This window comes from Heptranchias perlo, chromosome 29, assembly GCF_035084215.1.
Source record: "Heptranchias perlo isolate sHepPer1 chromosome 29, sHepPer1.hap1, whole genome shotgun sequence".
Classification (NCBI taxonomy): Eukaryota; Metazoa; Chordata; class Chondrichthyes; order Hexanchiformes; family Hexanchidae; genus Heptranchias; species Heptranchias perlo.
In genome coordinates this window covers 29,001,250-29,022,521 of record NC_090353.1, presented here as the reverse complement: position 1 = coordinate 29,022,521, position 21,272 = coordinate 29,001,250, and the positions used below count along the sequence as shown (strand labels likewise).

The window sequence follows — 21,272 nt, the reverse complement described above, 5'->3', positions numbered from 1 at the left end:
TATGTGCTTAAGTCCTGGAGTCGGGTTTGAACCCACAACCTTCTAGCTCACTGAGTCAAGACTGACACCATTCAGGAGCTCACCATTTTAGAAGACTACCTTGGTGGGACATGAAAGAACAATTAATAACTGATCCACTACAGTGCAGTCTCTTAGATGCAACCTCGACTGGCATGAAAAATGTTGCCCGTTTTTAAAAAAACAAACAAGCAAAGCACTTCACTTTGGACGCTCTGTTTTCAGAGTTTGTATTGTTCTGGAGATTTGCCAGTCATGATACCTGTATTTACCTGCGAGGGATGAGGTCAATGCCAGGCCAGCTTTTACACGTGTGAATAAAGGTTTCATTACTATATAAAAAAACTCCCATGAACCCATGTGCAGGCATCACATGAAAGTCAAAGCGACTTTCACGTCACACGGTGTTTTTCTAAAACAAAAGCGCTCCTATAACCCAAAAACAGGAAAGGTTGATAATAGTACAAAGCAGAAAATACAGATCTACTTTAGTCTTTCCAATTATGATATTTTGAAAAAACAGTGCAGGTTTAATTCGCCTTGACATGCCCAGCAATTTCCAAAAACATAAACATACAACTCATTTTGAAATCAAGCCCAGAGAGCTGTACAGGGAATTGATGAGGAAGCTTATGCGCCAAGGGCACTGCGGTGGTCCCTTTCCCTCCCCCCAGTTTTAACTACACGCGGACTTCCCTTAGTGTTAAGGCAAACAAAGCTTTTCCGTAGATTGCTGCAATAAAAATTAGTTTGCTTATTCGAAGGCACATATTGTACAAGCTTCAATTTAGTCAGTGGTAGCACTCTTGCCCGTGAGTGTCAGGAGGTTGTGGATTCAAGCCCCATTCCACAGACTTGAGCACATAAATAAGGCAGGTACTCCCAGTGCAGTGCTGAGGGAGCACTGAAGTGTCAAAGGTGCTGTCTTTCGGATAGAATCATAGAAGTTACAACATGGAAACAGGCCCTTCGGCCCAACATGTCCATGTCGCCCAGTTTATACCACTAAGCTAGTCCCAATTGCCTGCACTTGGCCCATATCCCTCTATACCCATCTTACCCATGTAACTGTCCAAATGCTTTTTAAAAGACAAAATTGTACCCGCCTCTACTACTGCCTCTGGCAGCTCGTTCCAGACACTCACCACCCTTTGAGTGAAAAAATTGCCCCTCTGGACCCTTTTGTATCTCTCCCCTCTCACCTTAAATCTATGCCCCCTCGTTATAGACTCCCCTACCTTTGGGAAAAGATTTTGACTATCTACCTTATTTACGCCCCTCATTATTTTATAGACTTCTATAAGATCACCCTTAACCTCCTACTCTCCAGGGAAAAAAGTCCCAGTCTGTCTAACCTCTCCCTGTAAGTCAAACCATCAAGTCCCGGTAGCATCCTAGTAAATCTTTTCTGCACTCTTTCTAGTTTAATAATATCCTTTCTATAATAGGGTGACCAGAACTGTACACAGTATTCCAAGTGTGGCCTTACTAATGTCCTGTACAACTTCAACAAGACATCCCAACTCCTGTATTCAATGTTCTGACCAATGAAACCAAGCATGCCGAATGCCTTCTTCACCACCCGATCCACCTGTGACTCCACTTTCAAGGAGCTATGAACCTGTACTCCTAGATCTCTTTGTTCGACAACTCTCCCCAACACCCTACCATTAACGGAGTAGGTCCTGGCCCGATTCGATCTACCAAAATGCATCACCTCACATTTATCTACATTAAACTCCATCTGCCATTCATCGGCCCACTGGCCCAATTTATCAAGATCCCGTTGCAATCCTAGATAACCTTCTTCACTGTCCACAATGCCACCAATCTTGGTGTCATCTGCAAACTTACTAACCATGCCTCCTAAATTCTCATCCAAATCATTAATATAAATAACAATTAACAGCGGACCCAGCACCGATCCCTGAGGCACACCGCTGGTCACAGGCCTCCAATTTGAAAAACAACCCTCTACAACCACCCTCTGTCTTCTGTCGTTAAACCAAGACCCTGTCTGCCCTCTCAGGTGGGCGTAAGTGATTCCATTAGAAGAAGAGCAAGAGAGTTCTTCCTGGTGTCCAGGTCAATATTTAACCTTCAACCAACCCCTAAAACAGATTATCTGGTCATTACCACATTGCTGTTTGTGGGAGCTTGCTGTGTGCAAATTGGCTGCCACGTTTCCTACATTACAACAATGGCTACACTTCAAAAGTACTTTGGGACATTCCAAAGTCATCAAAAGGCACTATACGAATGCAAGTTTTTCTTCTTTCTTTGATCCCAGCTGGACAGTACTGGTTGGGAGGAAGAGGAATAGCAATGAACTCAGGAGGGACTAGGAACAGATACTGGGACCATCATGCTTTATTTGCTCAATACCACATAACCATGCACTTAATCACTATACGTTCACAGATCTTTTGACTTGATGTTCACTTCTCACATTAAAAAAAAAATCACATAACCTACTTCCTGGGAATCTGCTGCCAAAATATATCAGAATACAATTCTGAATTGTAGACTGACTAGGATTATAGCTTCACCCCTTCCACCCCACATAAAGATGCCTCTGCTGTGGTACATGTGACTGCCAGACAAGGGCAAGAATATGGAGAGATAAACAAAACAAAAAGCATGTTTCATTTCAAAGAAGAAAATAGCTGGCAAGAGTTTAAGGCAAGAATTCTATCTTGTGGTTGGGGTAAGGCCCAAAACAGTTCAGAACGGCTGTCAGAACCACTCAATTGAATCACTGACCTCATTGCTAGTCATTTGTTAAGTTATATATTGGGACTGTTAACCCATACTTTGCTGAAAACACGTGACTGGGAGAATAGATACTGCAGAGATAGCTCTAGCTGACGATGAAAACCCATCTGGTTTTGAACCGGACAGTTTGATTTCGGGAAATGCCGCTTAGTCATTGCAAAAATTAAAAACCCGTCAGACAGAAAAAAAAACAATTTAAAACACCTCCCTTACCCTCTCAGGGCCTGGAGTCCTGCTGTGACATGGTCTCGAGTGCTGGGCAACCTCCAGTGCTGTGACCAAGCCTAGACAATTGAGAGCTAGCAGGTAATTTGACCTTGGGGGGCATCACAATAATCAATGAATAGTTGAGCAAGTGTGCAGATTTCCTTCAATAGACCAAGAGGGGGGTCACAAACCAATTGCATCACCCCTACGGACGGCCTAACTGAGATCATCTAACTCAGCGCAGACAAGGTATTGATCTTGGAACTGTCCTGGTCTACACAGGTCAGCTCCACACCATAAATTTCAACACAGAAACTAGCATGAGCTAACCAACAGCATCAAAACAAAAAGGATACAGCTCCAAAAAAAGTTGTAAACAATTTTACAACACCAAGTTATAGTCCAGCAATTTTATTTTAAATTCACAAGCTTTCGGAGGCTTCCTCCTTCCTAAAATAAAATTGCTGGACTATAACTTGGTGTTGTAAAATTGTTTACAATTGTCAACCCCAGTCCATCACCGGCATCTCCACACCAAAAAAAGTTGACACTTTAAGGATAGCCCAGATTCCAAATCTAGGACATGCGAAAACAAGTAGTCACACAGGCTTTGTGAAGCTGTGGGTATATCTAATATACTTCACTCGTATATGAAGTATATGAAAATCCAAATTTATGAGCACAAAATTAGTGGTGTATTTCTAGGGGTTCTGTGGGAGTGCTTCGTATCAAGAAAAAAAATAGAATTTTTGCATAGAAAAATTATGCTTCCTGGCTAATTTTAAGCACTTTTACATTTCACAATTGATTATTTCATGGCATTTGGATTATCAACAGACTAACCAAATCATCACTTTCCCTAAGATTACATTAACAGTCACTCTCCCACAACCAAGATCCTGCCCCAATTTACAAAGGCACTCTATCCATAGAAATTAGAACACCGAAACAAATCGTTCAGCCCAGTCGGTGTTGGTGTTTATCCTCCACATGACCAGTAGTTCTAATCCCATGTGCACATCCTGTTCCCATATCCCGTTTGTTGTTATGGTCTCTGCTTCAATCATTAACTTTATATTCCACAACACTAAAAATGTTCTCTGTCCTAAAATTATTAGTGTTGTATCTATGTCCCCTTGTTCTATAGGGGATCATCAGCACCGTGGCTTAATATTAATGTCACATCAAGGGGAGTCCCGCACTGGCTGCAGTCCTGCATGTGGAACCAGGGCAGGAGGCGCCAAATGGCCAGAAGAGGCCAAAAAGTTTTAAAAATTTGCTTCTGTAGAAACTCCTTGTGGGCCAGGAGGAGCAAAAAAAGTATGTTCTCCCGGACTTCCTGGGAAGCCCCAGCTCCTGCCCCCCAAATCATGTTGGAACTATTCTCCGCCCCCCCCCTCCCCCAATCGTCTCCACACCACTCCTCCCACTTACTGCCTGGGACAGTTCCCACAGATCCCCGGCTGCGGCCTTCTGCCGCCAATTTCCCACTCCTGCCCGCCAATTGGTGAATCAGGCCGGATATCGGGCGGGATTCTGTGAACTTTTATTTAAATGAGGACCTGCCGGCTGGACCTCCACGAACGAACTCTCTGGACACACCGCCCACTTTGAGGCTCACGCACACCAATCCCGCTCCCGCCATTATTTCAGTGAACGAGCGGTAAATCTGTGAAGCAGGCACCCGAGGGAGACAGTGGAAGCAGAAAGTGTTGATTCAAGAAGATTCACTAGATTGATTCCTGGGATGAGATGGCTGTCTTGTAAGAGATTGAGTAGAATGGGCCCATACTCCCTGGAGTTTAGAAGAATGAAACATATAAATTGAAACGTGTAAAATTCTTAGACAGCCTGACAGGGTAGATGCTGAGAGGCTGTTTCCCCTGCTTGGAGAGACTAGAACTAGGGGTCATAGTCTCAAGATAAGGGGTCGGGCCACTTCAGACAGAGATGAGGAAAAATTTCTTCAGAGGGTTGTGAATCTTTGGAATTCTCTACCCCAGAGGACTATGGATGCTCAGTTGTTGAGTGTATTCAAGACCGAGAACAATAGATATTTGGACACTAAAGGGAATCAAGAGATAAGGGGATAGGGCGGGAAAGTGAAGTTGAGGTAGAAGATCAGCCATGATCTTATTGAATGGCAGAGCAGGCTCGAGGGGCCGTATGGCCTACTTATATTTCTTATGTTCTGATTCACTGAAATACAAAATTAGATTTCTTTCAGAAAATAATATTTTGGGGTACAGTATACAAGTAATTTGAGACATGACACACAAAGTGTATCCTGTTTGCGAGGAACATATGACTTTGGATCTGTGGTTCCCGAAGCGCTCCACCACTGGCAACATGTCTGGGTCTGTTGTAGACTCAGTGATAGAGATTGATTGCCATGATTAGTCAACAACTCCATTATCAATGTACCATGCGATTACTAGGATAGTAGAAGAACGAGATGGACCGTGGTCTTATTTCATCTCGCAATACCTATGCTCCTACATTAAGAACTGAAGCTGTAAACACTTAACACGCAACGGGCAATGTGTGAAAGTACCGGCAGCAGGAAGGGAGTTGAATAAAGCTTCAATTATTAAGGTCGTGCAGTTAAGCGCTTATACTAGTTTCATGGTTCGTTTGATGTTCTGATGGCCCTTTAAAATGATCATTTAAGGAACTTTAAAGACGGCATCAAATTACCACTGCAGTTTAAATGACACAATAGGGAGTATTAAAGTGCCCCAATGTTCATAATAATCACCATTAAAATAAGCTTGCAAATATTAATATACAGTACAAAAACACAATGAATGAATAATTAAGTTGTCATACAAAATAGCTGGTGTTCACTCAAATGCAAAGTATCATTCAATGGATCCAACACTGAACGAGATAGTCAACTGCCAGCTTATAGTTAGGTTTGCAATAGGCACATGCAATCCAAGATGTTATGAAAGGGATCATCTAGATATGTACTGGCATCTCAATCGCCAATTTGAGGTCTCAAGCCTGCTGGCCAGAGGCAACTTGAGAACATAAATTTTAACTTCACTCATTGGCATTGTCCAGATTCACACTTGGCGCACAAATAATAAATGTCATTCATAACTTGCTGTCCCCTGGTCATCACTGGAGCAGGACTTTTCAAACACACAGGACAAAAATAATCTTCATAAAAGAAACAATGCCTTTTTTAAAATAAAAAAAGGGAAGTTTTCTCCCTCGTGAAGATACCGAGATAGGATTCCACAAGCAGCTGGCGCCCAAGTGGTAGTTATTGATCCACGGGCCTAGATAGGAAGTGGGCAGGCTATCTGATCAAGGCCAATGTATCACAGTCAAGTCTAATTTTGTTTTCACTGGACATTCGCACACATGCATTTACCAGCGGGGGTCATGAGATAAGAAGTATTACAAGTGGGAGTCCTGGTTGATTATCCCCTCCCTAGCACATGGGTGCTAAAACCAACCATTACACCTCTAACCCCATAACAGCTGAGATCAGTTAGCCCAGCACTACATAACCCTCATGTGCTTATGTAGCTTCCCCTTAAATGCATCTATGCTGTTCGCCTCAACTACTCCTTGTGGTAGTGCACACCACATTCTTACCACTCTTTGGGAAACAAGAATGGATACGCCAATAAATGTGCAATATCTTGAGCTTAAAAACCCTTAGGATATAGCAATTTAGGTGAGCCGTTTTCTCCATTTAATGCTGCGAGCTGAGCAAACACTGCAGCTGCTGCATCCATACAATCTGCAAGGTAACCTTTACTGAACAAGTTTTCTGCCTACATGTACTTTTTTCCAATACTCCAGCAAATTTGATCCACATATGCAAAATATTACACCATACACCCTAGGCAATTACAAAGGCACAGTATGGTCACTGACAACACACAGCACATCCCTTTTTTTAAGAAAAACAGAAAATTTGATTAATAGGCCTTAAGTGGATTGGAATGAGTCATTGCAGGCCTCTTAGGCACAGCGTCACATTTTTTGCACTTTTTAAAATAGTCAGCAGTCATCTCTGGAGTCAAGAGGTCACGAGTTCAAACCTCAATCAAGGAGCTAATCTAAACCGGTACTCTACTGCAATACTAAGAAAGCACTTCACTGACGGAGGTGCTTTGTTTTGGATGAGACGGAGGTCCCGTTTCCCTGTTCCAGTGGATATTAAGAATCCCTTGACACTATTTGAAGAGGCAGTTGTCCCGTATCACGGTCAACATTCCGACCTCAACGACCAAAAACAGAATATTTGGTTACTCATCTCAGTTTGTGGAATCTTGCCCTATTCAAAATGGCACGTTTACCTACATAACAAGACACTGCTGCAAACTCATTCTGTGAATGTAAAATGCTTGGAGACATTTCTAAGAGACATGATAAGACACCATATAAATGTAAGCTTCTTTTTAGAGAGAGAGTTTGGTGAATAAATGTTAAGAATGTTAAGTGATTCAACTCCATGCCATTTTTCGAAAAGGTACCATTCATTCCCTTTCCTTTTTTTTGGACATCACTGACATTAATGATCAAACATTAACAGGCTACCTGTTCCTTTGCCTCTCCCTGATCTATTCTATAACTGTTATCTAGGAAATGAGCAAGAGCAGCTGTCGGATAGCTGTTGGTGGGACCTTGCTGTGTGTAAATTGGTTGCCACATTACCTACATCAGTGACTACACATCAAAAAAAGTACTTAAATTGGCTGAAAAGCACTTTGGGGCATCCGGAGGTCGTGAAAGGTGCTATATAAATGCAAGTCTTTCTTTCTTCCAATCTCCCCTCACAGTGGCCGAGCATCACACCTACAACATGATAACAATGCTGGGCAGGCAATTCACTACACTGTGCAAAATTGCACCATCACTCTGGTGTGCCCATCTCTAAGTGTTTCTGCGAGGTAACTGTACCTAGCTGAGGTGGCAACCTTCTGAGGTGTTTGTGCCAGCTGCATTAAGAATGAAGGGTTATAAAATACAGATCTTTGTCAAACCATGGGGGGCAACTTTCAACTGCCAACAGCCCATTTCTCTCCTGCAAAACGGGCAGCCAGCAACTGAAAATGAGAGGCAGCCCCATAAACGCCCTAAGGTCCACCTGATGCAATTTTTAAGGCGGTCCTATAAATGAGTGAGCAACCCGCACACCTGAAACAGGTGGGAGGCTGCTGAAATGTGCAATCTTGTGCCAATTGTAGGAACCTGATTACCAATTTGTACCTGAAAATTGCAGTGTGTGTCCCATGCATCCTGTTGTGCCAGGTATTGAGCGGCCTAACTAGCGGTCCTCAAAAGGGGACCACTGGAGGCTGCTCAAAAACATGCTGGATACCCCTGGTCCGCCCCAAAAAATAAACTCCGACCCGTTGCCAGCCTGTCTAAGGCAGAACTCCCTGATTTTCTTCAAAAAAAAAAGTGTCATGGGGTCTTTTATGTCCATCTGAACAGGCAGGTGGGGCCTCAGTTTAGCAGCTCATTGAAAAAAAAAAGAGCAACTCCAAAAATGGAGCATACCCTCAGTATTGCACTGAAGTGCCAGCCTAGATTATGTGCTAGACCGAGGACTTGAACCCATGACATTCCGAGCTGGAAACAAGAGTGCTACTGACTGAGCCAAATGTATATATGGAGGTTGACCCCATGCCAACAGATGATGTTGCCAAGAGGCAGCCTGCAGAAAAGAAAGCCTTGTTCCTCTGGTTGGGTAGTCAGTAACGAGACATCAGCAACTTAAAATTGTCAATAAGACAGTAAGAAAAGGGGTTAGGAGAAATTTCTTTACACAGAGGGTTGTTGGAACATGAAATGCTTTGCCACTGGCAGTAGATGAGGCAAAGACCATTGCACCTATTAATGGGAAAATTGGATAAGTATTTGAAACAGAGGAAGATACAGGACTATGGAGAGATAGCAAAGAGTAGAATTAGTTTTAGATTGCTCTGGTGCAGAAACAATGGACCAAATGGCTTTCTTCTGTGATGGAAACACCTATGTTTTAGTTTCTCTATAGAACCATAAGGACAACTGGATTTGGAAATGGAGAAAGGAGCAAACAAGAAGATTAACAAACAATTAAATCTCTGAGACAGAGAGTTTTAAAATTGTTAAATATTAGTTTGAGAACCCAAGATACTGGACCACCGGGCTGTGCTGACTATCGCTGTCCTCAGCTTTGCCAAACATGCCCAGAGCGCTTAAAGCTAGGAAATATCACATGATTTGTAGCAATCAGGGGGAAAAAAAAATGCCATGAGGTTTCAGATCCTCATCACAAAATTGGAACTAATTGGTGAATTAAACCACACAGAAGCTCCCAGGTTCGATTCTAGTCCTGTGCTGAGGGAACTGATCTCAGTTGAGTTGGTGAGGGGAGAGAAAGGAAGAGTTTTGCACTAGATATTGGTCTCAGTGTACCTGAGCTGGGAGGGGAAAGTCAAGGGTCCTACTCCTCATCACTATCCAGGAATCTCTGCTGGATGTGCATGGCTGGCAAGTGAGCTGATTTTCCTCAGCAAGAATGGCACAATAGCCTGTCAACACTCACCAACTTGACTTATGCATGAAGAATAGCCATGGCAACGGGTGAGGTACCTGGGAAACCCATTCTCACCTTCAACAAGGAAGGGAGAATACTGGAAAACACAAGCAAGTCATCGCTTCATTTTACAAACATGTGCCAAGTCACATGATTAAATAAAGCAGTTATAGAAGTAAAATTTATTTCACGATTTAAATGTCCAGTACATAGAAAACAGGCTCTTTCATTGACTTTCCCTTAAACTGTGTGCGCTTACTGTAAGTTAGTGTAATTTGCTGACTAGAGTCTCACTTTCTCCCCCTCTCTCTCTCTCTTTACCCCCACTCCCTCCCATCTGTTCCTACAATTATCAGGAAAACGGTTTCCTATCATTACAAAAACACAATTCTTCCAAAATGAATGTGAAACAGCCATCTGCCAACTTCTAGACCTTGCAGGCCAAGCTTTGGGGGAGGAATTGCAAAACCAAATACAGATTTACATTCATACTACCCACATACTCTTGGTTTCGTGTGTGAACTGCAGATGACAGGCAATTATTCCATTCATTAACCTCATCAAAGGCTTTCATTTCCTCTTGTACTTACTTGTTTATGCATCTCAAGATTGAGGCCATATGACATCTCATAGTACTGAAATAAAACAAAACCACACATTAGCAAAGCAACAAACATTCAAAATTAAAGCCACAGAAACTGGTTGTAATGCAACACAAGGGGGTAATCTACAAATCTTGAATGGTAGAACTTTAACCACTGGTCAACCCATTTAATTCAGTAAACATCACATGAAGAGTTCTGCAACATTTTCTTTTTTTTCAAATTCACAAAACTCTGAACAGTTTACCGCAAACTGGGAGATGAACATAACTAGCATTGTTAGATTAAGGAATCAGACTTATGACCCTAGTTCTGACTCATGTCAGGGTTCGGTTCGGTTCAGTTCAGTTCCAGAGGCCCTCCCAGCTCGTCAGTATATCGCCCATATGGTCATTTTTTTCCCCCTCTAAAACACACAAGCCTGAACATTAAGTGTCATCGGGAGATTTGGCCACCAGCTTGTGATTTCCTCTTTTAGCCCCATCTCCACCCCCAAAATCCTATCCTCATGCTCACTTGCCAATAAAAGAGCAACAACCAGGACAAGGGACCTTGGATGATTTCCTTCTCTCTCCTCCTCTCCCCCCACTCTCCCCCCACCCTCCCCCTCCCCCCCCCCCCCCACCCCAGACAGACCACTCCCTTTGCTGCTCCTGTGGTGGGTAATGAGTTTAGGGGACCTCCCTGCTTCACATTTACCCAGTGAGCCATCAGGAAGCCCAAATTCAGCAACAATCTTAAAAAAAAACACCTCCGTTTGTCCTCTAATGGTTCTTGTTCTGTACTCACTGATGTTATAAAACTAAAAGCTGGAGTTTGGCTCATTTTAACAGCACTAAAAACACAAGCAGACAGTGAAAGCAGTGGATTGTCTTTTTTGATGAAATGTTTAGGTGGAGTCAGAATGTGGGTGGTAGAAAGCGTAGGCAATTATTTCAAATATTTGGTTCCCTGAAACAGATTGTCTCCAAGTCCACTTCCACAAAAAGTACAGGGTTACATTTTTCAAGTTTAATTTACCATTTTAAAAAAAAAACAGGATGTAGCATTGGAAAGGAGAAATAACGGGCACAAAGGATCAGGAGAATGATAGCACTAGAGCAAGAAATAGTACAGTATTAGATGGGATCAGACTAAGAGATAGTACAAGAAAGCCTAAGACTGGTTTGCAGTGCATGTGTGTGTAAATGCACGAAGTGTAGTAAACAAGGTTGGTGAGCTGCAGGCGCAAACAGCCACATGGGAATACAATGTTGTGGCGATAACAGGGAACTGGCTCAAAAAAAGGGCAGGATTGGGTACTAAATATTCCTGGATACAAGATGGTCAGGAAAGATAGGAAAGGGAAGAAAGGAGGGGGCGGGGATGGCAGTATTGATTAAAGGAGAATATTGCAGTGCTGGAGAGAGAGGATGTCCTGGAGGGGTCAAGGACAAAATCTATTTGGTTAGAGTGAAGAAACAAGAGGTGCCTTTACACTACTGGGTGTATTCTATAGGCCACTAACGAGTGGGAAGGTTATAGAGGAGCAAATTTGAAGGGAAATTACAGAAAGGTGGAAAAGCTATAGAATAGTGATAATGGGGGACTTCTACTATCCTAATATAGACTGAGATAATAATAATAATAGACAAAGAGGGGAGGAATTTTTGAAATGTGTTCAAGATAACTTTCTTGACCAGTACATTTCCAGCCCAATGAGAAAGGAGGCATTGCTGGACTTGGTTCTAGGGAATGAGGTGGGCCAAGTGTCAGTTGGGGAACATTTAGGGAGCAGCAATCATAAGGTTTAGAATATCTAGGGAAAAGGACATGGACCGCCAAAGTAAAAAATACTTAATTGGAGGAGGGCCAATTTCAGTGGGATGAGAACAGATCTGGCCCGGGTAAATTGGAATCAAAGATTGGCAGGCAAAACTGTAATTAAACAGTGGACGGCCTTTAAAGAATTTTACAACACAGGTTATAGAGGAGCAAATTTGAAGGGAAATTACAGAAAGGTGGAAAAGCTATAGAATAGTGATTTCGAGGATTTAATTTTCACATCGTTCACCTGACGAAGGAGGAAGCCTCCGAAAGCTTGTGAATTTAAAATAAAATTGCTGGACTATAACTTGGTGTTGTAAAATTGTTTACAATTGTCAACCCCAGTCCATCACCGGCATCTCCACATCATGGCCTTTAAAGAGGAGATGGTTCAAGTACAGTCTCAGTACATTCCCCATGAGGGAGAAACGTAGGGCAACTAAAGCCAAACCCTGTGGATGACAAGAAATAGTGAGCAAGATGAAATGGAAAAAAGGGGCATATGATAGATCTTAGATTGATAACACAAGTGAGAACCAGGCAGAATATAGAAAGTTCAGAGAGGAAGTGAAAAAGGAAATAAGAGGGGCAAAGAGAGAGTATGAGAATAGACTGGCAGCCAACATTAAAGGGAATCCAAAAGTCTTCTAGAGGCATGTAAATAGTAAACAGGTAGCAAGAGGAGGAGGAGGAGTGGGGCCAATTCGGGACCATAAAAGGAGATCTACTCATGGAGGCAGAATGCATGGCCAAGGTACTAAATGAGTACTTTGCATCTGTTGTTACCAAGGAAGAAGATGCTGCCAGAGTCTCAGTAAAGGAAGATATAGTTGAGATACTGGATGGGCTAAAAATTGATAGAGGTACTCGAAAGGCTAGCTATACTTACAGTAGATAAGTCACCCTGTCCGGATAGGATGCATCCTAGGTTGCTGAGGGAAGTAAGGGTGGAAAATTGGAGGTACTGGTCATAATCTTCCAAACATCCGTAGATACAGGGGTGGTGCCAGAGGACTGGAGAATTGCAAATGTTATACCCTTGTTCAAAAAAGGGTGTAAAGGATAAACCCAGCAACTATAGGCCAGTCAGTTTAACCTCGGTGGTGAGGAAACTTTTAGAAACGATAATCCGGGACAAACTTAATAGTCACTTGGACGAGTGTGGATTGATTAGGGAAAGCCAGCACGGATTTGTTAAAGGCAAATCACGTTTAACTAACCTGATAGAGTTTTTTGATGAGGTAACGGAGAGGGCCGATGAGGGTAATGCAGTTGATGTGGCGTATATGGACTTTCAAAAGGCGTTTGATAAAGTGCCACATAGTAGGCTTATTGTCAATGATTGCGGCCCATGGAATTAAAGGGAGCAGTAGCAGCATGGATACGAAATTGGCTAAGTGATAGGAAACAGTAATGGTGAACAGATGTTTTTCGGACTGGAGGGAGGTGTACCCCAGGGGGCGGTGCTGGGACCACTGCTGTTCTTGATATATATTAATGACTTGGACTTGGGTGTACAGGGCACAATCTCAAAATCTGTAGATGACAAAACTTGGAAGTGGAGTGAACAGGGAGGACGATAGTAACAAACTTCAAGGACAAGCTGGTGGCACGGGCGGACACGTGGCAGATGAAAGTTAACGCAGAAAAATGCGAGGCGATACATTTCAGAAGGAAAAATGAGGAGAGGCAATATAAACTAGAGGGCATAATTCTAAAAGGGGTACAGGAACAGAGATCTGGTGGTATATGTACACAAATCATTGAAGAAGGTGGCAGAGCATGATGAGAAAGCGGTTAAAAATGCATACGGGATCCTGGGTTTTATAAATAGAGGCATAGAGCACAAAAGCAAGGAAGTCACGATGAACCTTTATAAAACACTGGTTCGGCCACAACTGGAGTATTGTGCCCCGTTATGGGCACCGCACTTTAGGAAAGATGTGAAGGCCTTGGAGAAGGTGCAGAGAAGATTTGCTAGAATGATTCCAGGGATGAGGGACTTCAGTTACATGGATAGACTGGAGAAGCTGGGGTTGTTCTCCTTGGAACAGAGAAGGTTGTGAGGAGATTTGATAGAGGTATTCAAAATCATGAAGGGTCTACACAGGGTAGATAGAGAGAAACTGTTCCCATTGGCAGAAGGATCAAGAACCAGAGGACATAGATTTAAGGTGATTGGCAAAAGAACCAAAGGTGGCATGAGGAAAAACTTTTTTAAAAAAAAAACACAGCGAGCGGTTAGGAACTGAAATGTGCTGCCCGAGGGGGTGGTGGAGCAGATTCAATCATGGCCTTCAAAAAGGGAACTGGTTAAGTAGTTGAAAGGAAAAAATTTGTAGGGCTATGGGGCTAGAGCGCGGGAGTGGGACTAGCTGGATTGCTCTTGCTTAGAGCTGGCGCGGACTCGATGGGCCAAATGGCCTCCTTCTGTGCTGTAACCTTTCTATGATAAATATTTTTGGCTTCCGTGTTTCAGACTACTCTTATAGAGGAGCCCTAGATCCCCATGTCCCAAGAGTGCTGGCACTTGCATTGATAACTAGGTCAAATTTAAAAGGCAAGTCCAGGTAAGAACGAAAGAACATTTTCAGATTGTTTCAGCCCATGGTTCAATCTTGTATCTCCAGAGGTCCTTCTCATCTTTTGAAGGCAGCAGACTTTATTTTGGGCGTTGACTGTCAGACAAATTTATTAAGCACCAAAAACAATTTTTACCAGAGTTGTTAAGCTTAACTAGAAAATAGTTTGTAACTTCTTTGCTAAACAAAGTTAATTTTCTTCCATAGTTATTGAGAAAAGATCCACTATGCAAGTTATCTGGCTTAACAGTTTGATCTCCACTACAAATCACATCCATAGGATTATGAAACACAGATACAATTGAAATTTAAAAAAAAATCAGACCTTATTTTGCCACAGTAGTGGAAAAAACTTGCATTTATATAGCACCTAATTGCATCTCCAATGTAGAGCACTTTACTAAAAATGAACTACTTCAATGTGGAGTAGTATATAGGAAGACTTGGTCTTCTCAATGAATGACCAATCAACGTGTTTTTTTTTGGTGGTGTTGGTTGAGAGAGAGAGAGAGAGGCATGTTGGAAAAGGACACGCCCTGCTCTTTCTTCAAAACAGTATCATGGGATTGTTAACTTCCACCTGAAACAGGAGCGAGCAGATGGGACCTTGGGTTTGAAGCCTTAAAGGGCGGCACCTCCAACAACGCAGCATTTCCTCAGTGTCAGCCTTGATGATGAGCACACTGGAGTGGGACTTGAACCCATGAGCTTCTGAAGCAAGAGGTGAGAATGCTATGAACTGAGCCAAGTATGTATACAAAAAAAAAAATCGAAGCAAATTAATTTGCGGCTATACCTTCCAGCTTCAAATCACAAAATGGAAACTGAGCCAGTTTATGGTGACCAACTTGAGTATAACCTCAGTCCAAGAAATTCCCACATATACTTTTTCTACCTCTTCCACCTACCTCAAAATTGGGTTTTAAGCAGAGTCTTAAAAAGGAGGAGGGGGTGGAGAGATTTGGGGAGGGAATTCCAGAGCTTCAGGCCAAGGCAGCTGAAGGCACAGCCAATGGTGGGGCAAAAGAAGTGGGGGATGCACAAGAGACCAGAACTGGAGGAATGCAGAGTTCTCAGAAGGGTTGTAGGGCTGGAGAAGGTTCTAGAGGTGGGGTGGGGAGGGGAGGTAGGGAGGAGTGAGGCCATAGAGGGATTTGATCAGTTTCCTTTCTAATCCCTACAGTATGCCAATCACCCTATAAAAGGGTCCAGTCACTCTTTCTGGTGGAGTTTCCAGGGAATGCGTATACCTGCTACAGCAGCTTCCGAAATCTCTAAAACCACCAAATTGCTCACTGGAGAAATAAACTGCTCCAGTGCAAACTACTGCAATTTATTTTTTTGGCACTGTTAGACAACTTTCAAATCAGGTTTTAATAAAAGTACAACATGCTGTACTTTGATGCGTCATTGCACACCTCTGTTTACAAGTCTGGCAGAGCGCCAACTTCCTAAGGAGAATACTTGCCTTTTAAAGCCATCTAGCTCTGGACTCATGACCCCCTCCTTTAATACTTATCTAACTTTTATTTGCGCGTCAATCATTATCAGGTGGGAGGCTACTTATCCCAGCTTTTTGAAATCCTTGAAAAAAAAAGTAGAGTATCTGCCAAAAACAACACAAGAGATTGTTGCTGCCACATCTTTCACTCATGCTTTACTTTACCCAAAGCAAACATCAGTATCCTTAAAAGAAATATACCATATCTCCCTCTCAAACTTCTAAAAATAGCTGAAACCTTAGGCAACAAACTTGCTTTTTTCAAAAAAAAGCAAAAAAATTCTTAGAAATGCAAGATGCAAAATTCTACAAATAAAAAGGAAAAGTTGGGAATTCCTTCAATACAGAAGGTAAAAGCTACTGAAAGCCATTCAAGTGACACTGCTGCCTTGTTTTAGGGCCAGCTGGCCTACTTTTTCTATTGCACGCTTTGCCACATGTCGGTCTCCAGACATTAATTCCATCAATCCGGCTCTCTGACACGGTCAGCCTTCAGTTCAGGACTAAAAGACAGAATTTTGGGCCAGGATTCGCAGGTGTCTTGTGTGCTGACCCTAACAGTTTCCTCACAGTCTCGGGTGTCCACCTGTGCATGTTTCTGGCTGCAGTTATACAACCTGTTGTTATAGGTGATGCACACGTCAGCAGACTGACCAGGTGCAGCTCTAGCAGAGCTCTGTGAATGCAGGCTTCAACATGTGCAGAATTTTCCACACTGCCCACCCCAAGCAACTAATTTTCAATAAAAAAAAACAGAAAATGCTGGAAACTCAGCAAGTCAGGCAGCATTTATGGGGAAAGAACAGACAAGTTGACATTTCAAGTATGGACACTCCCATCAGAACTGCACTTGGTTCCACACCTGAAATGTTAACTTGTCTGTTCTCTCCACAGATGCTGCCTAACCTGCTAAGTGTTTTCTGTGATGTTTTTCCAGATTTCCAGTTTCTTGCTTATATAGCACAGAAGGAGGCCAATGGGCCCATCATGTCTGTCGGCTCTTTTGAAAGAGCTTTCCAATTAATCCCACATCTCTGCTCTTTCCCTATGGCCCTGCAATTCCCCCCCCACCCCCTTCAAGTATTTATCCAATTCCCTTTTGAAAGTTATTATTGAATCCAATTCCACCACCCTTTCAGGCAGTGCATTCCAGATCATAACAAATCGCTGCCTGAAAAAAAAAAGTCTCTTCATCCACCCTCTTGTTCTTTTACCAATTACCTTAAATCGGTGTCCTCTGGTTACCGACACTCATGCCAGTGGAAACAATTTCTCCCTATTGACTATGAAAACCCCTCATAATTTTGAGCACTTCTATTAAATCTCCCCATAACCATCTTCTGCTCTAAGGAGAACAATCCCAGCTCCACGTAACTGAAGTCCCTCATTCCTGGTACCAGTCTAGTAAATCTCCTCTGCACTCTCTCCAATGGTCTGGATATCCTTCCTAAAAAGTGTGGTGCCCAGAATTGGACACAATGCTCCAGCTGAGGCCTCGCCAGTGATTTATAAAAGGTATGGCATAGCTTCCTTGCTTTTGTATTCTATGCCTTTATTTATAAAGCCAAGAATCCCATATGCTTTTTTAAACAGCCTTATCAACTTGTCCTGTCACCCTCAAAGATTTGTGTACATAAACCCTGAGGTCTCTCTGCTCATGCACCTCTTAAAATTGTATATTTAGTTTATACCAGCTAATTTTTAATATTAGCAGACAGCAATGGGATATGTCCACTTTGTCCCTTCATATTAAAAAAAAAGTTTTAAAAGTTCCCCAGTGGTCTAATGGACAGCCTAGATATTTTTGGCCAGAGTTATACCTCAGCCAGTGCAAACTAAAAGTGGCATAAGACAACCTTGGAAGGGGATTTTACACTGCTTGGTTTTGGTGTGCTTGAATTTTACGATAGGCACTTGATACCAGAGTTTATACCGTCACTTCTTGCATTGATGCGTCTCCAAACCAAGCTTACTTCAACAGCACCTCCCAGCCATGTGACCTTTGCCACCGAGAAAGGCAAGAGCAGCAACATCATGGGAACACCAACAGGTTCTCTGCTAGGTCACACATTATCCCGACTTGGATATATATTTCCGTTCTTCCATTGTCACTGGATCAAAATCCTGGAATTCCCTATCTAATACCAACACAGGAGCACATCACCACAACAGCTGCAGTTGTTCACGCTAATGGCCCACCGCCGCCTTCTTGGGCAACACGCCCCTTACCTCTGTACGAATTAAACAAACCACTTTGCAAGAGTCTAGTGTAACCACATGTTAAGTTATTTTCTTCTGGTTCTATTGCTTTGCATTAATAGGTCAGGCCCTGTTGCGCCTTCTTTCACACTCAGGACAATTTACAGCACCACTGCTACTCTCTGGGTGAAAGTTTACATGGCCCTTCATTCAGATATTATGTTCAGTGTGCCATAAACATCAGTGATTTTTGGGCATTTTTCCCCATGTAGGCCTGACTTTTTAAAAAAAAAAATCATACATTGCAACTGCAGTACAAATTAATGATCATTAATCATTTTAATGAGTTGCATTTACTGCCAAGATAGTCACAAGTTTACACCCAATTTAAACACCTTTGACCCCATCTTCATTGCTCTGGAAGCTCAGCCCAGGAAATGGCCTGGTTTCCAAAGCTTCAGCCAGTCACTATGATCCAGCATGAGATGACCACCGTAGTGGACCTCCCATGCATTGCTCATTCTAGAGAGACACTTTTCACACGGAACTTTTTGGTCAAATTGTACATTCAATGGAAGGAACGTTAAGTAACGAGACAGGGATTTTCCACTTCTGTACCCAGCACACACAACATCTAGGAGGAAAAAGGTCTCCTTTCACATACTCAAATAATGTACTTAATCCCCCTCCCCTGCATTAGAAAAACACATGCCCCAATTCCCCACATCAACTATGCCACTGCCCTTCCAGAGACAGAGTCCAATTAATAGACATTGCAAGCAATTAGGGCAGTAGTGTCCAAGCATTTTGACTTCATCTGCCACTTCACTGCATACCATTGCGGACTTCAAGGGTTAAGTTACGAGGAGAGATTACACAAATTGGGGTTGTATTGTCTAGAGTTTAGAAGGTTAAGGGGTGATCTGATCGAAGTTTATAAGATATTAAAGAGGAACAGATAGGGTGGATAGGGAGAAACTATTTCCGCTGATTGGGGATTCTCGGAGTAGGGGGCACAGTCTAAAAATTAGGGCCAGACCTTTCAGGAGCGAGATTAGAAAACATTTCTACACACAAAGGGTGGTAGAAGTTTGGAACTCTCTTCTGCAAACGGCAATTGATACGAGCTCAATTGTTAAATTTAAATCTGAGATAGCTTTTTGGCAACCAAAGGTATCAAGGGATTTGGGCCAAAGGCGGGTATATGGAGTTAGATCACAGATCAGCCATGATCTTATCAAATGGCGGAGCAGGCACGAGGGGCTCCATGGCCTACTCCTGTTCCTATGTTCCTACCATGGAGCCTCCCAAAACACAAGAAAAATTTTAAATGAATGTTCCCATTAAATTGCATGTATCGCACCCTGCCAATACCAACAGACGTAGGTGTTCTAATTTAGATTTGGCCACCGATGAGGCAACAGCATTAAGAGCAGCCCTTTCCAAACCTTCAAGCCAATAAAATTTAAACAAGGCAAACCAGCCAGTACGAAATATAACACCCAAATAGAACCGAGTTGCCTGGGCTTTGTATTGTGAATTGCCAAGGCTCATAGGCTGCTTATGGCTTATGGGCTATAGTTTAAAGAACCCAAGATTAGGAGCTGCTAAATCCACTCCATACAGATTGCCCATTTTCCTGAGAATGATTACCGATCAGAGAAAATAAGATTCATGCCAGCAATCTTGGTCAATTCGAAGCCAAGACCCTGGAGTTTAAAGAATATTTTAACTGGTTCACATGACACTGTTCTAACAGAAAAGACCAGCTCATGTGACTTTCGTGCATTTATGCCAGTAATGCATTGACATGGATTTACGCCCAAAAAGGTAGGCGCAGGGCAGCCCAAATTCACCGGATAATGGGATAACGGAGATTTCTGGAGTTTGATAGCAACTTTTACTGCACTATACTTAACCAAAGTACCGTCAGTATCAGTGCAGGTGCCATTTTTCATCCCACCATCCACCCCCCCCAACAACTTCCACAGAAGGACTAAGCATCAGGCAGCCCTACCAATGGGCGTACCCCTTGTTCTGCATAATAAATGGAGGAGGAGCAGCAGAGGCAAGAGGCTCGGAGTGAGGCGCCATGATAGAAGCCCACTCGCTATTACCCCTATTGCTGGCGATGCATTTGCGCTGTTAATAATAGCAGACGAATGTTTAAGACACTTTGCTCTGCCCGTTTTTCAATTGGGGGGTGGGGGGGGGGGGGTGGTAATAACCCTCTTTTAAATAGGTTAACACCTCTTAAAAAGTGGACAGAAGGAGGTCATACAAGATTGTTTAGCGTTCATCTACTATGATCAACAACAATCATTTCTGTTAACAGAGGCAAAAGATGTGACCCATCATCAGAATTCGGTTCTATGGTTTTGCTTAAATTATATTGACTCATCCTTATTCGTCCTGTTGATGGGTCTACCTGCAGCTTAGCTTATGACAGGCCCATGTCCCACTGCATTTTCAGTCAAATTCCTCGTTTTTATGTGCATGTGTCATAAGGCTTATATTTAGAGCCATTTATGATCTAGCAGATTTTTTTGGGCCTGTGTCAGCTTTCTTTGAAATTAAAGTAGTTAAATAAGCACATCCTCACTTCATGTAATCCCACACCTGATCCTGGCCTGCTATGGGGACAGGTTCAGAGACAATGAGCCATTTTTGTTTGTGCATGTAAAATGTACTGCTGCTTGGATTATTGTACTCATGTGTTCACAAAAGATATATCTGGGGGCTAGATCGCCTGCCCCCTGTAAAGCTGTACTGAAGTCCTGACAACTATTTTATTTTCATATTTAAAATACCTGTAACACTTCCAAGAGAAATTATTTTTGGCTTGAAAGTCAGAACTACAGTACAGCAACAATTTGCATTTATATAGCGCCTTTAACGTAGAAAAACGTTTCAAGGAACTTCACAGAGGCATAATCAGACAAAAATGGGTGCAGAGCCAGGAGAGATGTTAGATGCGGTGACCAAAGGATTAGTCAAAAAAGTCAGTTTTAAGAGAAGGGTCTTAAAAAGGGGGG

At 42.6% G+C, this 21,272-nt stretch overlaps 1 protein-coding gene across 2 annotated transcripts in view; it reads right to left on the bottom strand.

Annotated features, from left to right (window-relative positions):
- The window catches only part of LOC137299552 (transducin-like enhancer protein 4), a 135,261-nt gene that overhangs the window by 98,439 nt on the left and 15,550 nt on the right, over window positions 1–21,272 (bottom strand). For both annotated transcript variants that reach the window (XM_067968370.1, XM_067968371.1), the window contains exon 4: window positions 10,138–10,182. In XM_067968370.1, coding sequence (XP_067824471.1) covers window positions 10,138–10,182 — 45 coding nt within the window. The remainder of the gene's footprint in view (window positions 1–10,137; window positions 10,183–21,272) is intronic.